General features: G+C 42.0%; 5 protein-coding genes across 5 annotated transcripts in view; 4 read left to right on the top strand and 1 right to left on the bottom strand.

The window, feature by feature from the left end:
• Nucleotides 1–178, top strand: part of LOC104804097 (dirigent protein 4) — a 1,171-nt gene extending 993 nt beyond the window's left edge. The window contains exon 2 of the mRNA XM_010528256.2: nt 3–178. Coding sequence (XP_010526558.1) covers nt 3–79 — 77 coding nt within the window. The 3' untranslated portion in view covers nt 80–178. The remainder of the gene's footprint in view (nt 1–2) is intronic.
• A 503-nt stretch (nt 179–681) lies between these two features.
• LOC104804096 (pentatricopeptide repeat-containing protein At2g21090) lies at nt 682–2,917 on the top strand. The gene has a single exon (XM_010528255.1). It carries the CDS (start codon nt 809–811, stop codon nt 2,591–2,593), a length of 1,785 nt encoding a protein of 594 aa, XP_010526557.1. The 5' UTR covers nt 682–808; the 3' UTR covers nt 2,594–2,917.
• A 514-nt stretch (nt 2,918–3,431) lies between these two features.
• LOC104804093 (PI-PLC X-box domain-containing protein DDB_G0293730-like) lies at nt 3,432–4,894 on the top strand. Its single transcript, XM_010528252.2, has one exon. The coding sequence runs from the start codon at nt 3,648–3,650 to the stop codon at nt 4,683–4,685; it is 1,038 nt and encodes a 345-aa protein (XP_010526554.1). The 5' UTR covers nt 3,432–3,647; the 3' UTR covers nt 4,686–4,894.
• A 3,201-nt stretch (nt 4,895–8,095) lies between these two features.
• On the top strand, nt 8,096–9,201 carry LOC104804094 (cold shock protein 2). Its single transcript, XM_010528253.2, has one exon. It carries the CDS (start codon nt 8,211–8,213, stop codon nt 8,832–8,834), a length of 624 nt encoding a protein of 207 aa, XP_010526555.1. The 5' UTR covers nt 8,096–8,210; the 3' UTR covers nt 8,835–9,201.
• Nucleotides 9,202–9,556: 355 nt separating this feature from the next.
• LOC104804095 (auxin transporter-like protein 2) lies at nt 9,557–13,556 on the bottom strand. The gene is made up of 8 exons (XM_010528254.2): nt 13,227–13,556; nt 12,610–12,795; nt 12,374–12,486; nt 12,071–12,254; nt 11,340–11,437; nt 10,589–10,796; nt 10,186–10,443; nt 9,557–10,084 (listed from the first exon to the last, which is right to left on the bottom strand). The coding sequence occupies exons 1-8, from the start codon at nt 13,383–13,385 to the stop codon at nt 9,854–9,856; spliced, it is 1,437 nt and encodes a 478-aa protein (XP_010526556.1). The 5' UTR covers nt 13,386–13,556; the 3' UTR covers nt 9,557–9,853.
• Nucleotides 13,557–13,831: the final 275 nt, after the last annotated feature.

Below are 13,831 nucleotides of genomic sequence, written 5' to 3'. Positions count from 1 at the left end.
TCTTCTCAACACTCATTCCGTTGATCTGAAGACCGGCGATGCTGTCGTCGAGTATAACGTCACTGTTATCCACTATTGAAAGAAAAAAGGGCGTTTTCATTTTATTAAAATTGAATCGATCCAAAATAAAATGTAAAGTAATATAATGATCCTTATGGGGCTTGTGGTGGGTTTGGTGGATCGGCCTTATAACTTTTTTAATAATAAATATTAATTATTATTTTATAATCTAAACACAATCGCAAAAAAATAATATAATGATGATATACGTTTAGAGATAAAAAAAAAAGATTCTATAAAAATATTTAAAATTAACAATATCAAAGTAAATTAGTTAAAACTAAAAAAAAATCGAAAGAAACCAATATTAATTGATATCTCTAGCTAATTATTTATTTATTAACTTCACCACAATCATACATAACAATCGAAATTTTAGATCGAAACTAAATTCGTTTTTTTTTTCTCCGCGGAAGATCGGCACAACAATCATGTTTGAAGTTCCAGTGATCAAATTTCTATACAAAAATGTAAAATTCAATTTTTATGGATTAGGGTTTTACAAAATGGAAAAGGATATATATGTATGGGTCAATGAAAGTGTCTTTGTTTCTACGGGCCGTAGACTGTAAAGCCCAAAACCAGATCCGATGACCAACCCATCCGACGGCGGAGCTTCCGTAATCATCTTTCCGCCGGAGATCCGGCGCCGCCCCTTCGTGGACGAATAATTCGAGCGAAAGTAGAAGCGACCGAATAAGGCTTAACCGGAGAGAAGGTACTCCACACATGGTGGATTCTCCCTCCAATGCCCATCGGAAACCCGAGGAAACGGCCAATCCGCGTCGTTGGATCGTTTAGCAGACCTTCATCCAACGCTCAGCTCTCTGACGCAGTCTCTCGTCTCGAGTCCTTGACGAGAAAAGGCGTTCGCTTACCCGTCGAAGTCTTAGTGTCTTTGCTCCGGCGGTGCGCGGACACGAGGTCTCTGAGGGAAGGGAAATGCATCCATCTTCACTTGAAGATAACGGGATTCAAGAGAGCCAACACCCTTTTGTCCAATCATCTGATTGGGATGTACATGAAGTGTGGCAAACACATCGATGCTCGTAAGGTGTTCGATAAAATGCATATTAGAAACTTGTATTCATGGAACAATATGATCTCGGGGTATGTAAAATCAGGGATGTTGGTACGGGCAAGAGCTCTGTTCGATAGCATGCCCGAGAGGGATGTCGTTTCGTGGAATACCATGGTGATTGGGTATGCCCATAATGGGGATTTGCGTGAAGCTCTAGGGTTCTACAGAGAGTTGAGGAGATCGGAAATCAGATGCAACGAGTTCAGCTTTGCTGGGCTTTTAACGGCTTGTGTCAAATCGAGGAACTTGGAGCTCACTAGGCAGGCTCACGGCCAGGTTCTGATTGCTGGTCTTTTGACAAATGTTGTTCTTTCATGTTCGATTATCGACGCTTATGCTAAATGTGGTGAGATGAGCGATGCTCGAAGATGTTTCAACCACATGCCAGTGAAAGATATTTACGTTTGGACAGCTCTGGTTTCGGGGTATGCGCAACTTGGCGATGTGGAATCGGCTGAGACGTTATTCCACGAGATGCCAGAGAAAAATCCTGTTTCATGGACGGCATTGATTGCAGGACACGTTAGACAAGGTTCAGGGTACAAAGCTCTTGAATTGTTTGGAAAGATGATGGCTTTGGGGATGGAACCGGAGCAGTTCACTTTAAGCAGTTGTCTCTGTGCCTGTGCGAGCATAGCTTCTCTCAAACATGGGAAACAAATCCATGGCTACATGCTTCGAACAAATGTAAGACCCAATACGATTGTTCTTAGTTCTTTGATTGATATGTACTCCAAATCTGGGAGTTTAGATGCCGGTAAGCGGGTTTTCAATCTCACGACTAACAAACACGACTGTGTTTTGTGGAATACGTTGATATCTGCGTTGGCACAACACGGCCTTGGCCACGAGGCAATGCACATACTTGATGATATGATCAAAGCCAGAGTCCATCCCGACCGGACGACTCTGGTTGTAATTCTGAACGCATGTTGCAGTCATTCGGGGCTAATAGAGGAAGGACTCAGGTGGTTTGAGTCCATGACTCGTCACCAGGGGATTGTTCCGGACGAAGAACATTATGCCTGCTTGATAGATCTCTTGGGTTGTGCTGGTCGTTTCAGTGAATTGATGAAGCAGATTGAGACGATGCCTTTCCAGCCCGATGAACGTATCTGGAACGCAATCCTAGGAGTCTGCAGTATTCGTGGAAACGTAGAACTCGGTACAGAAGCCGCGAAAGAGCTTATCAAACTAGACCCTGAATCCAGTGCACCGTACATATTGCTAGCGAGCATTTATGCAATGCGTGGAGAATGGGAATCGGTGGAGAAACTGAGAAGGGTTGTGGAGAAGAGAGAGCCGACGAAAGGAAAAGCTCTAAGTTGGATTGAGATCGAGGATAAAGTTCACGCCTTTACAGTTGCAGATGGGTCGCATACGCATAAACAGGAGATATACTCGGCTTTGAATAATCTGGTTGCCCTAACGGGAAAGGAATTTTCATCATAACCTCGGGATGTTCTGACACATGATGTTTCTGTGAGTTTTGCCGTAAATGTTTCCAGGTTTCTCACGGTAGAACCCTTAAAGATCAAGAAGACGTTGGCTGCACGAATGGAAGAAGACAATGCTTCTTCATCAGCGTTACATGTTGTAAAGGTTTCTGCCTATTTTTGGAATCGTATCCATGAAACCGTGCAGAAACAGAGATTCTGTACGTTTTTTGATGAGCTTGCGACTTTCAGTTAACTCCAGAGGATTTCTTAGGGTTTCAGAGCTGAAAACCAACGTGTAAGATTATTTTTCCCCCATTGTCTAATAAAAAAAAAAAAAAAAGAGGCTTTCATTGTTCGAAGGTGTTTACAGTTATTGGATTCACATTTTTTTTTCGGTCCGACTATACAGCTTTCGATCTGACTATATATATCATAGGTCCGGAATCAACGTTTGTATATGAACCATTTTGACACAGAAATTACATCTTTTATCACAGTGAAATCAAATATAGGACCGACTTTATCACCTCTCACTAGAACACTAATTATTGGGTTGGATTCACGTGTTAGTCTTCGTCTCTTTGTAATTAATCAGCCTGCCTTAGTTTTTCTTTTGAGTGTGATGTTTCAAAATTTAGGCCACGTTCTAAATCTCTAGTCTATTTCAAAAACTCAAAACGATAATATTAAACCGTAGTTAGTACGTAAATACATGCAAGGCCAAAGTCGAGAGCCATTAATATTTGTTGATTTTATTAAATAAAAGTTAAGATATGAATGAACTTAAAATAAAAATAAAAATTTGTAAATATGTGTGGAAGCCACGCAGAAGAAAAAACCAAAAATGAAAAAAAAAAACGTGATATTGGAGCAAAGAAGTATCTTTCATGGCAGCTATAGAGTTAATAGAGAAATGAATAGAACAAGAAAGTGGGAGAGAAGCATACAAGAGTGAACGTGGACCAACCAGCTTCATCAATCAGAACTCGATCCACCTCATCCACTCCTCTTCCATCCTCTTCTCCTGCCAAGACTCTCTCTCTCTCTCTATATATATACATATATATATGTTTATATATTTATTTGTCTATTTGTGTGACCTTCATCATCTACGATCGATCAAACAAAACCACAGACGCAGGCACAGAATGGGGACTCACGTCTCGAAGCAGCTCGAGCGTCGGAAAGCAATTTCCACAGAGAAGAAGGCACTCTCCGATCTGCAGAATTCATGCGGCTGTGATTTCCCAGGCTGCGATTACAAGCCCTCCGATCTCAAGAACTGGATGTCGGGTATCGGCCCCGACAAGCTCCTCGTCAGCAACATCGTCTGGCCCGGAACCCACGACTCAGCCACCAACAAGATCGGCGTTCCCTTCGTTTCCCGTCCCTTCGCACAGTGTCAGTCCCTCTCCATCTACGGCCAGCTCGTGGCCGGAGCCCGCGTCCTGGACATCCGAGTTCAACAGGACCGCCGTGTCTGCCACGGCATCCTCAAGACCTACAGTGTTGACGTTGTCCTCAACGACCTCAAGCGTTATCTGTCCGAGACACAGTCCGAGGTTGTGATTCTCGAGATCAGAACCGAGTTTGGACAGGACGACCCTCCAGAGTTCGATAAGTATCTGGTGGAGCAGTTGGGTGAACATCTCATTCCTCAGGATGATAGCGTGTTCAGCAAGAAAGTGGCTGAGCTACTGCCCAAGAGAGTGATCTGCATCTGGAAACCGCGGAAATCACCTCAACCTAAACATGGAGATCCACTGTGGAGTGCCGGGTACCTGAAAGATAACTGGATCGACACGGATCTCCCTTCAACTAAATTCGAAAGCAATCTGAAGCATCTGAGCGAGCAGCCGCCAGTTTCTTCACGCAAATTCTTCTACCGGGTTGAGAATACAGCCACGCCTCAGGCAGATAACCCGGTTTTGTGTGTTAAACCGGTGACTAATCGGATTCATGGCTATGCCAGGCTGTTCATAACCGAATGTGTCAAAAGAGGGTGTGCCGATAAGCTTCAGATCTTGTCTACGGACTTTATCGACAAAGATTTCGTAGAAGCTTGCGTCGGGCTCACATATGCAAGAGCTGAAGGGAAGGCTTGAAAATTTTGCATGGACTTGTATTGTATATGTGTGGCTGTGTTAGGATTTCTTGTGCATGATTTCAAATGTTTCTTGTGTATGAACCAATTGGTGTAAGATTAAGTTCTGTGTATTCATATTCATGAGTAAATATATATATCACCTGAGGAGATTCTCCATATGTGAACGCTAACCAGAGGCAAAGTTTTGGACTTTGAGCTTTCTTTGGATATGGTTCTGTAAACGTTAACCTCACTCTCTCCGTTCCCAGTGTCAAGATCCCCCGGACCTTTCTGACCTCGATCAGGTCTGCAATATGAGGATTACCTTTGATAGTCTTCTCTGCCCATTCTAGATCTTCGCCAGTAACATCTGCAACCATCACAACGACAACCAATTAAGAAGCGGCACACGAAGAAAACGAACAAAAACCCAGCCTAGAAGGGATGAGCAGAGGAGAGCGTAAATGCGATATGTTTGGCCCAGTTCCTATAACAAAGCCCCTTACTTTACCTCCATTTTCACCGGGGTTTTGAACATATCGGATGACAAAACATCGTCAATCCAATGGGTATACTTCGATCTGTTGGGTAGAGCAAGCCATCAGGAATCCACCTATACAAACACAATTCTACAATACTCTAGCCTTCAACAAATCTACTTCCATGAAATGATGGAGCAAAGAGAAATCAGTCATCTTTAGCTGAACACTGAAACCATCACATAGCTATTACTAACAAAGAATTCCCATAAACCCTGTAACCGTTCTGCCAAAGGGGTTGGCTTTTGGAACAAGATCAGTAGACTAACGACAGGAACCGACACAGCAAGAAGGAGGAGCAGTCAAATGGGGAAATGAAACTCTCACCAAACTATTAAAGTGTTTAGAGAACATAAAACATCTAATACTGAAAGCAAATAGCAACATAGAGGTTCAATAACGCATTGTGCAGCAAGATGAACCCAAATCTAAGTCGGGAGAGAAAACTCGAAACAGAATCGGAGAAATCGCGAGGGAGAAGAAAGTTCCAGGTACACTGCACATGATCCACAAGCATGCCATGTACATGTACACGTACGTATACGACCATCACGCCTCTGTGTACAATCAATAGTGGCGAGTGATAAAGAGCCAAAAGTTGATTGGCTTTCGGACACGCTTTGCCTCCCACGCTAAAAGACAGGTTTCAGGTACGGAAGACCCTTAAACTACAAAAGCACGAAAGATGAGAGGCGGGGATTGATTGAAATCACCAATAGACAACATGGTCATGGAGAAGTAGGATCCGAGTGAGTTGACGGGTGGCGATGAAGTCCGCCCAGTCGATCCCGTATCGACCGCCGGAGAAGAAAATGTAGGGCGTGAAAGAAGGGTAAAGAGACGCTAACATGGAGAAATCGGGTGGGTCATTACTCGTTTCTCGGGTGGATCCGGACCTCGGTCTCTTCTTTCCTCTTGCCATCTCTCTCTCTCGTTTTTGGAGTAACATCGGAGAGATGATCCTTGCAGGCCCCGCTCGCAAGCCGCCGGCTAATACAACGGCGATCGAACGGATGATTTTGTAATTAGGCGTGCGGAAACTTCTGATACAGTCAGAGGCTTTTAGCTGAAAAAATCGAATTCCAAAATATGAACCGACGCCGTTTTTGGCTGGGTGAACCAAAACATATTATATACGTGAGACATAAACGATATAGAAGTGGGCGTTTTAACTCGTAATTCAGGGGTTTAGATATATCCGACTTAATAAATATCAGAATAAAGAATATCCAAATATTAACGATGATGAGATCGAATATTAATGATGCTAAGTTTTCGATCTCAAATCTGAATTTGTGTTTCAATTATTTTACATGGGTATCTAAAATATCCAGTATATTTGTTAAAATCTAAAATATTATTTATATTTATAATATTTATCTAAGTTTTTTTATTATTTACTAAAATATTTTTATTTTAGTTAATTTTTGTTATCTTCTCAACCTTTTTATCTACAAAATTCATCATTCTAAAATCTATTTTATATTTCTTTTTTCTTTTTTCCATGCAACTAAATCAACCATTCATCTTTTTTTCAAACTCTCACTCATCTCTCTTCATCGTGAAGCTCTTCCATTTATACTCTCTATTTCTATTATTTCATAGTTCAGAATTTTATAAGATTTATGGATTCGATATCCGAATACAAGACCGAAAATCTTATTAAACCCGAGTTATAAATATCCGGATCTTATAAATCTAAAATTAAGATAATATTTTATAAAATCCGTGATGATAAAAATGAGACAGAATTTTTTAAAAATTAGGGTACCCGACCCATACCCACCTCTAAAAAAAAGATGGTTATCGCGTCGATTCCCATTCTTATTATTAATAACGATTACTCCAATTTTTAGACATGTTATGTACTTGCAATGTAAAATTATATTTACTCAAAACCAAAACGGTTGGTAAAATTTTGATACTTTTTATAAATTTATGAAACTATATTGCAAATAAATATACAAAATTAATATATTGCCAAATATACTTGACAAAGTAAGGAAAAAGGATTCACGAGTGATATAAAATGTAATTGTAGTGTCACCTGTTCTAAAGATTTTATATTGGAACAATGGATTGAGAAAGAGGTTTACAATTTAACTCAAAAATGAATTAAAAAAAAAAAAAAAAAAAAAAAAAAAAAAGAGGGATGTCCCATCTTTAAATTCTGCCCCACTAGTTTGACCAACAACCTTTGACTACAAATATTAAAAGTAATAGGGGCCTATCTGAAAATATGTATATAGATAAACAAAACGACACGCAGTTTGCATTCCCAAAACGTGGGGCCAGTCCAAGATACCTGCCAACGTGAGTCAACTCTAGTGTTGACCGCAGCAGATAACTATAACATATAGTAATTGGAAAAAGATTAAAAAAAAATAGCCTCTGTCCGGTGGATATTTTGCCATATTTAAAATTTTATGGCCCAAATGGTAAACTTTGTTAATCTTATCATATTTGCATTTCGGTCCACAAGAACGCATTTTACTCGGAAACTTTGGAATAAAGAAAATCTATTGGTGAGATCTGAATCCGACGGCTTAGATCCATTCTGCAAAGCAGCCCCGACCGTCGAGATCCAACGGCTGTGGACCCTTTCGCTTCCCCAAAAGGAAAAAATAATACAACGCCCCCTTCAAATTCTTGCACAAATATTCTTTTAAAATTAATTATTGTTTTCTATTTTAGATACAAGAGTTTAAATTTATCAGATAAGGATGAATAAAAAACAACTCGGTTTAATCAATAATCTGAATTGAAAATAGAATTTAACATTTGTAGTTTTTGGTAGTTTTTTTCCTGGATAAAATTAATTTTAATTATAATAAAAAATAAAATTAAATAAAAAACATCAAACGTGGCACTCATACCCTTTCCACACCTCTCCTGCGCATATAAACAGCACTCGCCTCCCCTCGAGAGGGTGCGAGATCTGATCGCTAAATTTCTAGGGTTTTTGTTTCAGCGTGAGATAGCGAGAAGCCGGAGAGTTTATCAGAATGAGCGGCGGTGATGGTGGCGGCGAGCGTAGAAGGGGGGCTGTGAAGTGGTTTGACAGCCAGAAGGGTTTTGGTTTCATCACCCCCGAAGACGGCAGTGAGGATCTCTTCGTCCACCAGTCCTCCATCAGATCTGAGGGATTCCGCAGCCTGGCTGCGGACGAGGCGGTCGAGTTCGATGTAGAGGTCGACAACAACAACCGCCCCAAGGCGGTCGACGTCTCCGGCCCTGACGGTGCTCCCGTCCAGGGAACTAGCCGTGGTTCTTTCGGTGGAGGCGGCGGTGGCTACGGCGGTGGCGGAGGTAGGGGCGGAGGCGGAGGCCGAGGCGGTGGTCGTGGATACGGCGGTGGATATGGTGGCAGAGGAGGTCGAGGCGGAGGCGGGGGCGGCGATGGCGCGTGCTTCAAATGTGGGGAGCCCGGCCACATGGCGAGGGACTGCAACCAAGGAGGCGGTGGATACGGTGGCGGTGGATACGGTGGCGGTGGCGGTGGCTATGGTGGAGGTGGCTACGGAGGCGGAGGAAGGTATGGTGGAGGTGGCGGTGGCGGTGGCGGGAGCTGTTACAACTGCGGCGAGTCCGGGCATTTCGCGAGGGATTGCCCCGGTGGCGGTCGTTGAAATGGGCCTGTAGGCGGTGGAGAAAGGTAGATCGATCCTTCATTTTGTCGCACCAAAAGATCGTCCTCTCGCCGCGTATTATCGATATTATCCGGTTATCCTTTTGATGGTCTCTGTTATCTGTTCGTTTTCCATTTATTTTCGTCTGCGGTTTCATTTTAGGATCTGGGTTTGGTTGTTGTGGTGCTTGTGATGAGTACGAAGCTTTAGTCTCTCTTGGGTGTATGTGAAAGCTCTTGCTCTGTTTCAAGTGTTCATACACAACATTTTGTTTCAGATTTGAAGGTTTGAGTCGGATTATATGGTTCCGGATATGGTTGTTTCCGTTCTTCAGCTTGGTTTTGATTTGATGGAATGCTTCCTGGGATCCGATGATCATTAGGGGATATGTTTGTTCAGATGTCTTGTGATCATACAAAGGATTCAGTTTTCCAATCTTGCAGGATTTGAATCATGTGCTTGAGACAGATTTTACATTCGATGAACAGTCATAACGCAGAAACATGCGTCATTGATTATGCCATGTGAATCTTTAGGCAGTAATACAGAACTGGATATCCTTGGGAATGAATCTTGTGGATTAACAGTCGGATCTTTGCAGGAGAATCTCTGAATATCAAACCTTAGATACCGTCTTATCCCATCTGCCGTATGTTTGCCAGTGAATTTCTAAGTGCTATCATTCGAATTTATCCATCAACTATTAACCATGGTATCGGGAGTTCATCTGTAAACCTCCTTCATATTTAGATGGATGAAGGATAAACCCGTTTCAAATAACTCCAATAAATCGATTTTTTTTCTACAAAGATTTTTTCTTGGGGAAAACAATGTGATACAGCTAGCAAAACACACGCTTGTGATGCAGTTCTTGTTTTCTTCTCTCAATTCCAGCTCTATTCCAAATAGACAAACCAAAGACGACTAGGTGGGGAGAACAGGATGAACTGTCAACTCACCCCTGAAGACAGATTAGAAGTTGTGGTGGAGGCGACAAGTGGATAACAGGCCGAGGCGGATCAAAGAGAACGGGTGTGGTTGAAGTGGGGCGGAGTAGGAGGAAGAGGAGGAGGGCATTGGTAGCATTTGGTGAAGAGACCGAAGGTGTCGATCTGGTGAACGAAATTGATCATGCTGGCCCAGCCCCCGAACCCGAACCCCACCACCAACACCCACACCACCACAAAGGCATTGATCGTGAACGACCCCACCCACCTTCCCACCAATCTCGGCGGTTGCTCCACCGCGTTCTGTCCAACCCAAATTCCAAAAAAAGATTTCAACTTGAACCAGCCCCCTTGATCTTTTAAGTATTGAAGTTATCTGATAAAGAAGAAAAAAGGGTATGTACCTCACGAGAAGAAGAGGAGCGGAAGGTGAAGATGTGGGCGAGGGCGGGGATGATGTAGACGGTGAAGCTGACGAGGAGAGACCCGACGGTGGAGTTAATGGGGCCGAAGAAAGGGAAGATGATGGCTAAGAACCATATGGGTATTACGACCGGCAGCCTGGCCGCTGCTCTCTTGCATAGGCTCCGGCACTCGTGCATTCCTATCAGCTTCTCCCACACGAAGTACAATGGCGTGCATGCGTATCCAAACGTTATGAACTGCACCCAACCATTTTTCCATTCATGCATCCATCATCGTCATTATAAGCACATGAATCAAAATCACCATATATATACATATATATATATATATATATGAATGTGTGTGCGTGTGTAGATGAGGAGAAAATGCATGTGTGCGTGCCTGGTGGATGAGCATGAGGATGACGGCCATGTCCCTGAAGGGGTTCTTCGGGAGGAGAGAGAAGGCGTTGGAGTGGTTCAGAAGTAAATCGCCGAATGCCCAATACACAGCCGACGCCGATGGAAGTGTCAGCGTCAATACGTACACTGTCGCCATCAGATATATCGCCTTGAACTTCTGCGGCTTCCACATCGCATGCATGATCTCCCTGATTCACGAACAACAACAATGCAAATCTATAATTAACCTTTCTTTAAAAGTTAGCCTGAATTATTTCTTCAAATGTTGAACATGATCCACAAGCATGCACATGTGAGGGTTTCTTTCTAATAGAAGAGAGTTAGGTACACTGCACATGATCCACAAGCATGCCATGTACATGTACACGTACGTATACGACCATCACGCCTCTGTGTACAATCAATAGTGGCGAGTGATAAAGAGCCAAAAGTTGATTGGCTTTCGGACACGCTTTGCCTCCCACGCTCATCCATCGAGCTCGATTCGGGGAATATCTTTATAATATTTTCTCTCTTTTTTTTTTTTGGCTAATCGTGTCACAGAATAAGCTTTGCTCAAGGCTCGTGACACGACACGAGAGTCGTCCTTTTCGGTAGTTTTGGAATTTACGTTTCTGCCCTTCAAACACATCGGTTGAGCTCCAAGAGCCGAGGGTCAAATCGGGAGCACATAAGAGAAGAAAGAGACTACGACAAAAAAAAAATGGAGGTGGGGAAGATATTTGTCTTACACAGTGACAGCATGTCCCCCAAACGTATAAAGAATGTTTGTGGCCCCGGTGAAGTACAGCACCAGCTTGCTTGGACCCGAATGCTTCACTCCCTCCACCTTCACAGTTTTTATACTCTCCACATTATATGTATACGTATACGTATATGTACATGTACATGAATAAAATGAGATTAGAACCTCATTATTAACCGTCATATATTCATTTGTATCCATATCCCTCTTAAACGTTTTACATTTATTTATACTAATGATCGATGCTTGGATTATCATTCAACTCTATTAATGTTGGCCTTTCCATCGGTTCTCTTTATAATAATAAAAAAAAGGTAGGGTAATTTATATACTAAATAACAGTTTTGTTATTTATAAATTAACAGCATCGAAATCTGAAAAATAAAATTTATAGTAGGGAGGACGCGGGGGACCACCATATATATGTTGCTTAAGACAAAATCCAATGTAGTTACTGACAGGGAATAAGACAAAATGTGTTCATGTTTTGACCAACACGAGCCAGACAAATCTTTCTCCTAACATGATACTCCTACAAACTATAATCTCATGCATGTTCATCTTACGAGAGCCATAAAGCAGAATAATTGATACAAACATTTTTTTAACCAATAAAACCATGTGATTTATGAAAACTTGGGCTGAAATCTGACGTGGCCGTGTGTTATTTTCTTCAAATATTATAAAAAAAAAGGGATGAAGGATTAATGTATTAACCTGGCCATGCAAGAGCGAGGCAATGGTGAGGTACCAAGCAGTGTAAGTGGTCATTATCAGCCCAACAAACGACCAAATTCTGTAGTTGTGGAACGAAGGGATGAACACCGTGGTTGCGCAGCACGCCCCGAATATGTATGTCCACGTCCTCTTGTCCAAATTGTCATTTATGTAATATATATTGCTGCATAAATTCACAAATATATATATATATATATATATGTATAAAAGCTGGATCCTTAATTATATACATTTCACCAAAACAAAAAATGGATCAAACGAGGATGCCATTGTTAACTGTACCTTGCACAGGCTATGAGCTGTATGACAGATCCGAACATGAGGAAGGTGCAGTTGAATGCCAAACCCACATTCCTCCAGTGCTTCCCGAGCAACCCATCAAGAACCTCGAACCACTTCAGATTTGTTCCCCAAAAACAGAACAAAAAACCATGTCAGGTTAAGTGAAGTGAATCCCAAACCCTTAGGGCGGCCAAAGATTGGAACTTTTTGGTTTTGTTGTGGTGAAACTATAAGACCTGGATGACATGGTTTCTGAAATCGACTTTCTCTCTCTCTTTCCGGGTTCTGTATTCGACGTAGAGAATGCTGATGAGATAAGCAGTCCAGCTGCCCAAGAGGCCATAGAAGAGCTGAAAGAGGATCCCCGAGAGCATCCCCAGCTGTGAAAACGAGTACGGCAGTGTCAACAACACTTGCGCCACCTGCCAACGATTTCGAACTCAAATCGATTAGAGATAATATCACGTCGGTGATTGTGAAATTGAAATTTTTTTCATCTGGGTCTTATTGAAACCGGCCATCTTTCATGTGCCGTCGAGAAAACACCGTCCTTTTTCCGATCTGATTGTGGCCGATGACCCGAATGGACAACTTTTCTAAGTGGGTCGGCGTAAAAACAAAAACTTTTCATCCGGGGGATGATCGAAAGTGCCGGTCTATTCAGAATCTGGTGTCCATCGATCAGCGATTAGAACGCCGTTTTACCACAAAAGGGGGAGTTTTTCCAAGTGGGTCGCCGTAAAGACTAACTTTATCCACATGGGAGATTCATCAAAGCCTCATTTTTGTCTCTCCCCGAAGCCATGTAAAAAAATTTGAGAGGAACAGAAAAGGATCAAAGGCTGTAACTAACCTGATTAGAAGTACAACTGAACCAAGCATCATAGGCGGAGCCGCCGTGCCAAAACAGCTTAGACAGCTTAGATTTCATGCCCTCAGATTTCCCTTCTGTCTCCATCTCCACGTAGTTCCCAACTATTACTGTCTCCACAACCTTGTCACCGTTTTCCATCTCTCTCTCTCTCTCTCCCCGTGAAGATATTACAATGTGGCTCGAAGTATCAAAAGAGGAACATATATATATATGTATATATATATATATATATATGAAGATGTGGGAGAGAGTGCTAATGACACTGAGCTGTATACATATATATATATATAGAAGTCTGTGTGTGCATTCACAAAGAGGGACAGAGAAATAGTTCTTCGAGGCGGTGGAGCAAGCGCCCTCCCTTTGAAAGCTATTTGAGAGAGATAAAGATGGTGGGGAGCGCCAAAGTAACTTTTTTTTGTCTCAAAAAAAAACATCCAGCTTTAAGAAATTGAAAACATTGGATCGATTTTTATTTTTTTAAAATTATTTATTTTGGGAACAGGAAAACATATATACAAATCTTATAGGAAAATACGAATTATTATTTGATAGTACCGTTCTGTTTTTTTTTTTTTTGGCAC

This window comes from Tarenaya hassleriana, unplaced genomic scaffold (genome assembly GCF_000463585.1).
Source record: "Tarenaya hassleriana unplaced genomic scaffold, ASM46358v1 Cleome9, whole genome shotgun sequence".
In the NCBI taxonomy this organism is placed as follows: Eukaryota; Viridiplantae; Streptophyta; class Magnoliopsida; order Brassicales; family Cleomaceae; genus Tarenaya; species Tarenaya hassleriana.
Note: the sequence above shows the minus strand (reverse complement) of the source record. Positions and strands in the feature narration are given on the sequence as shown.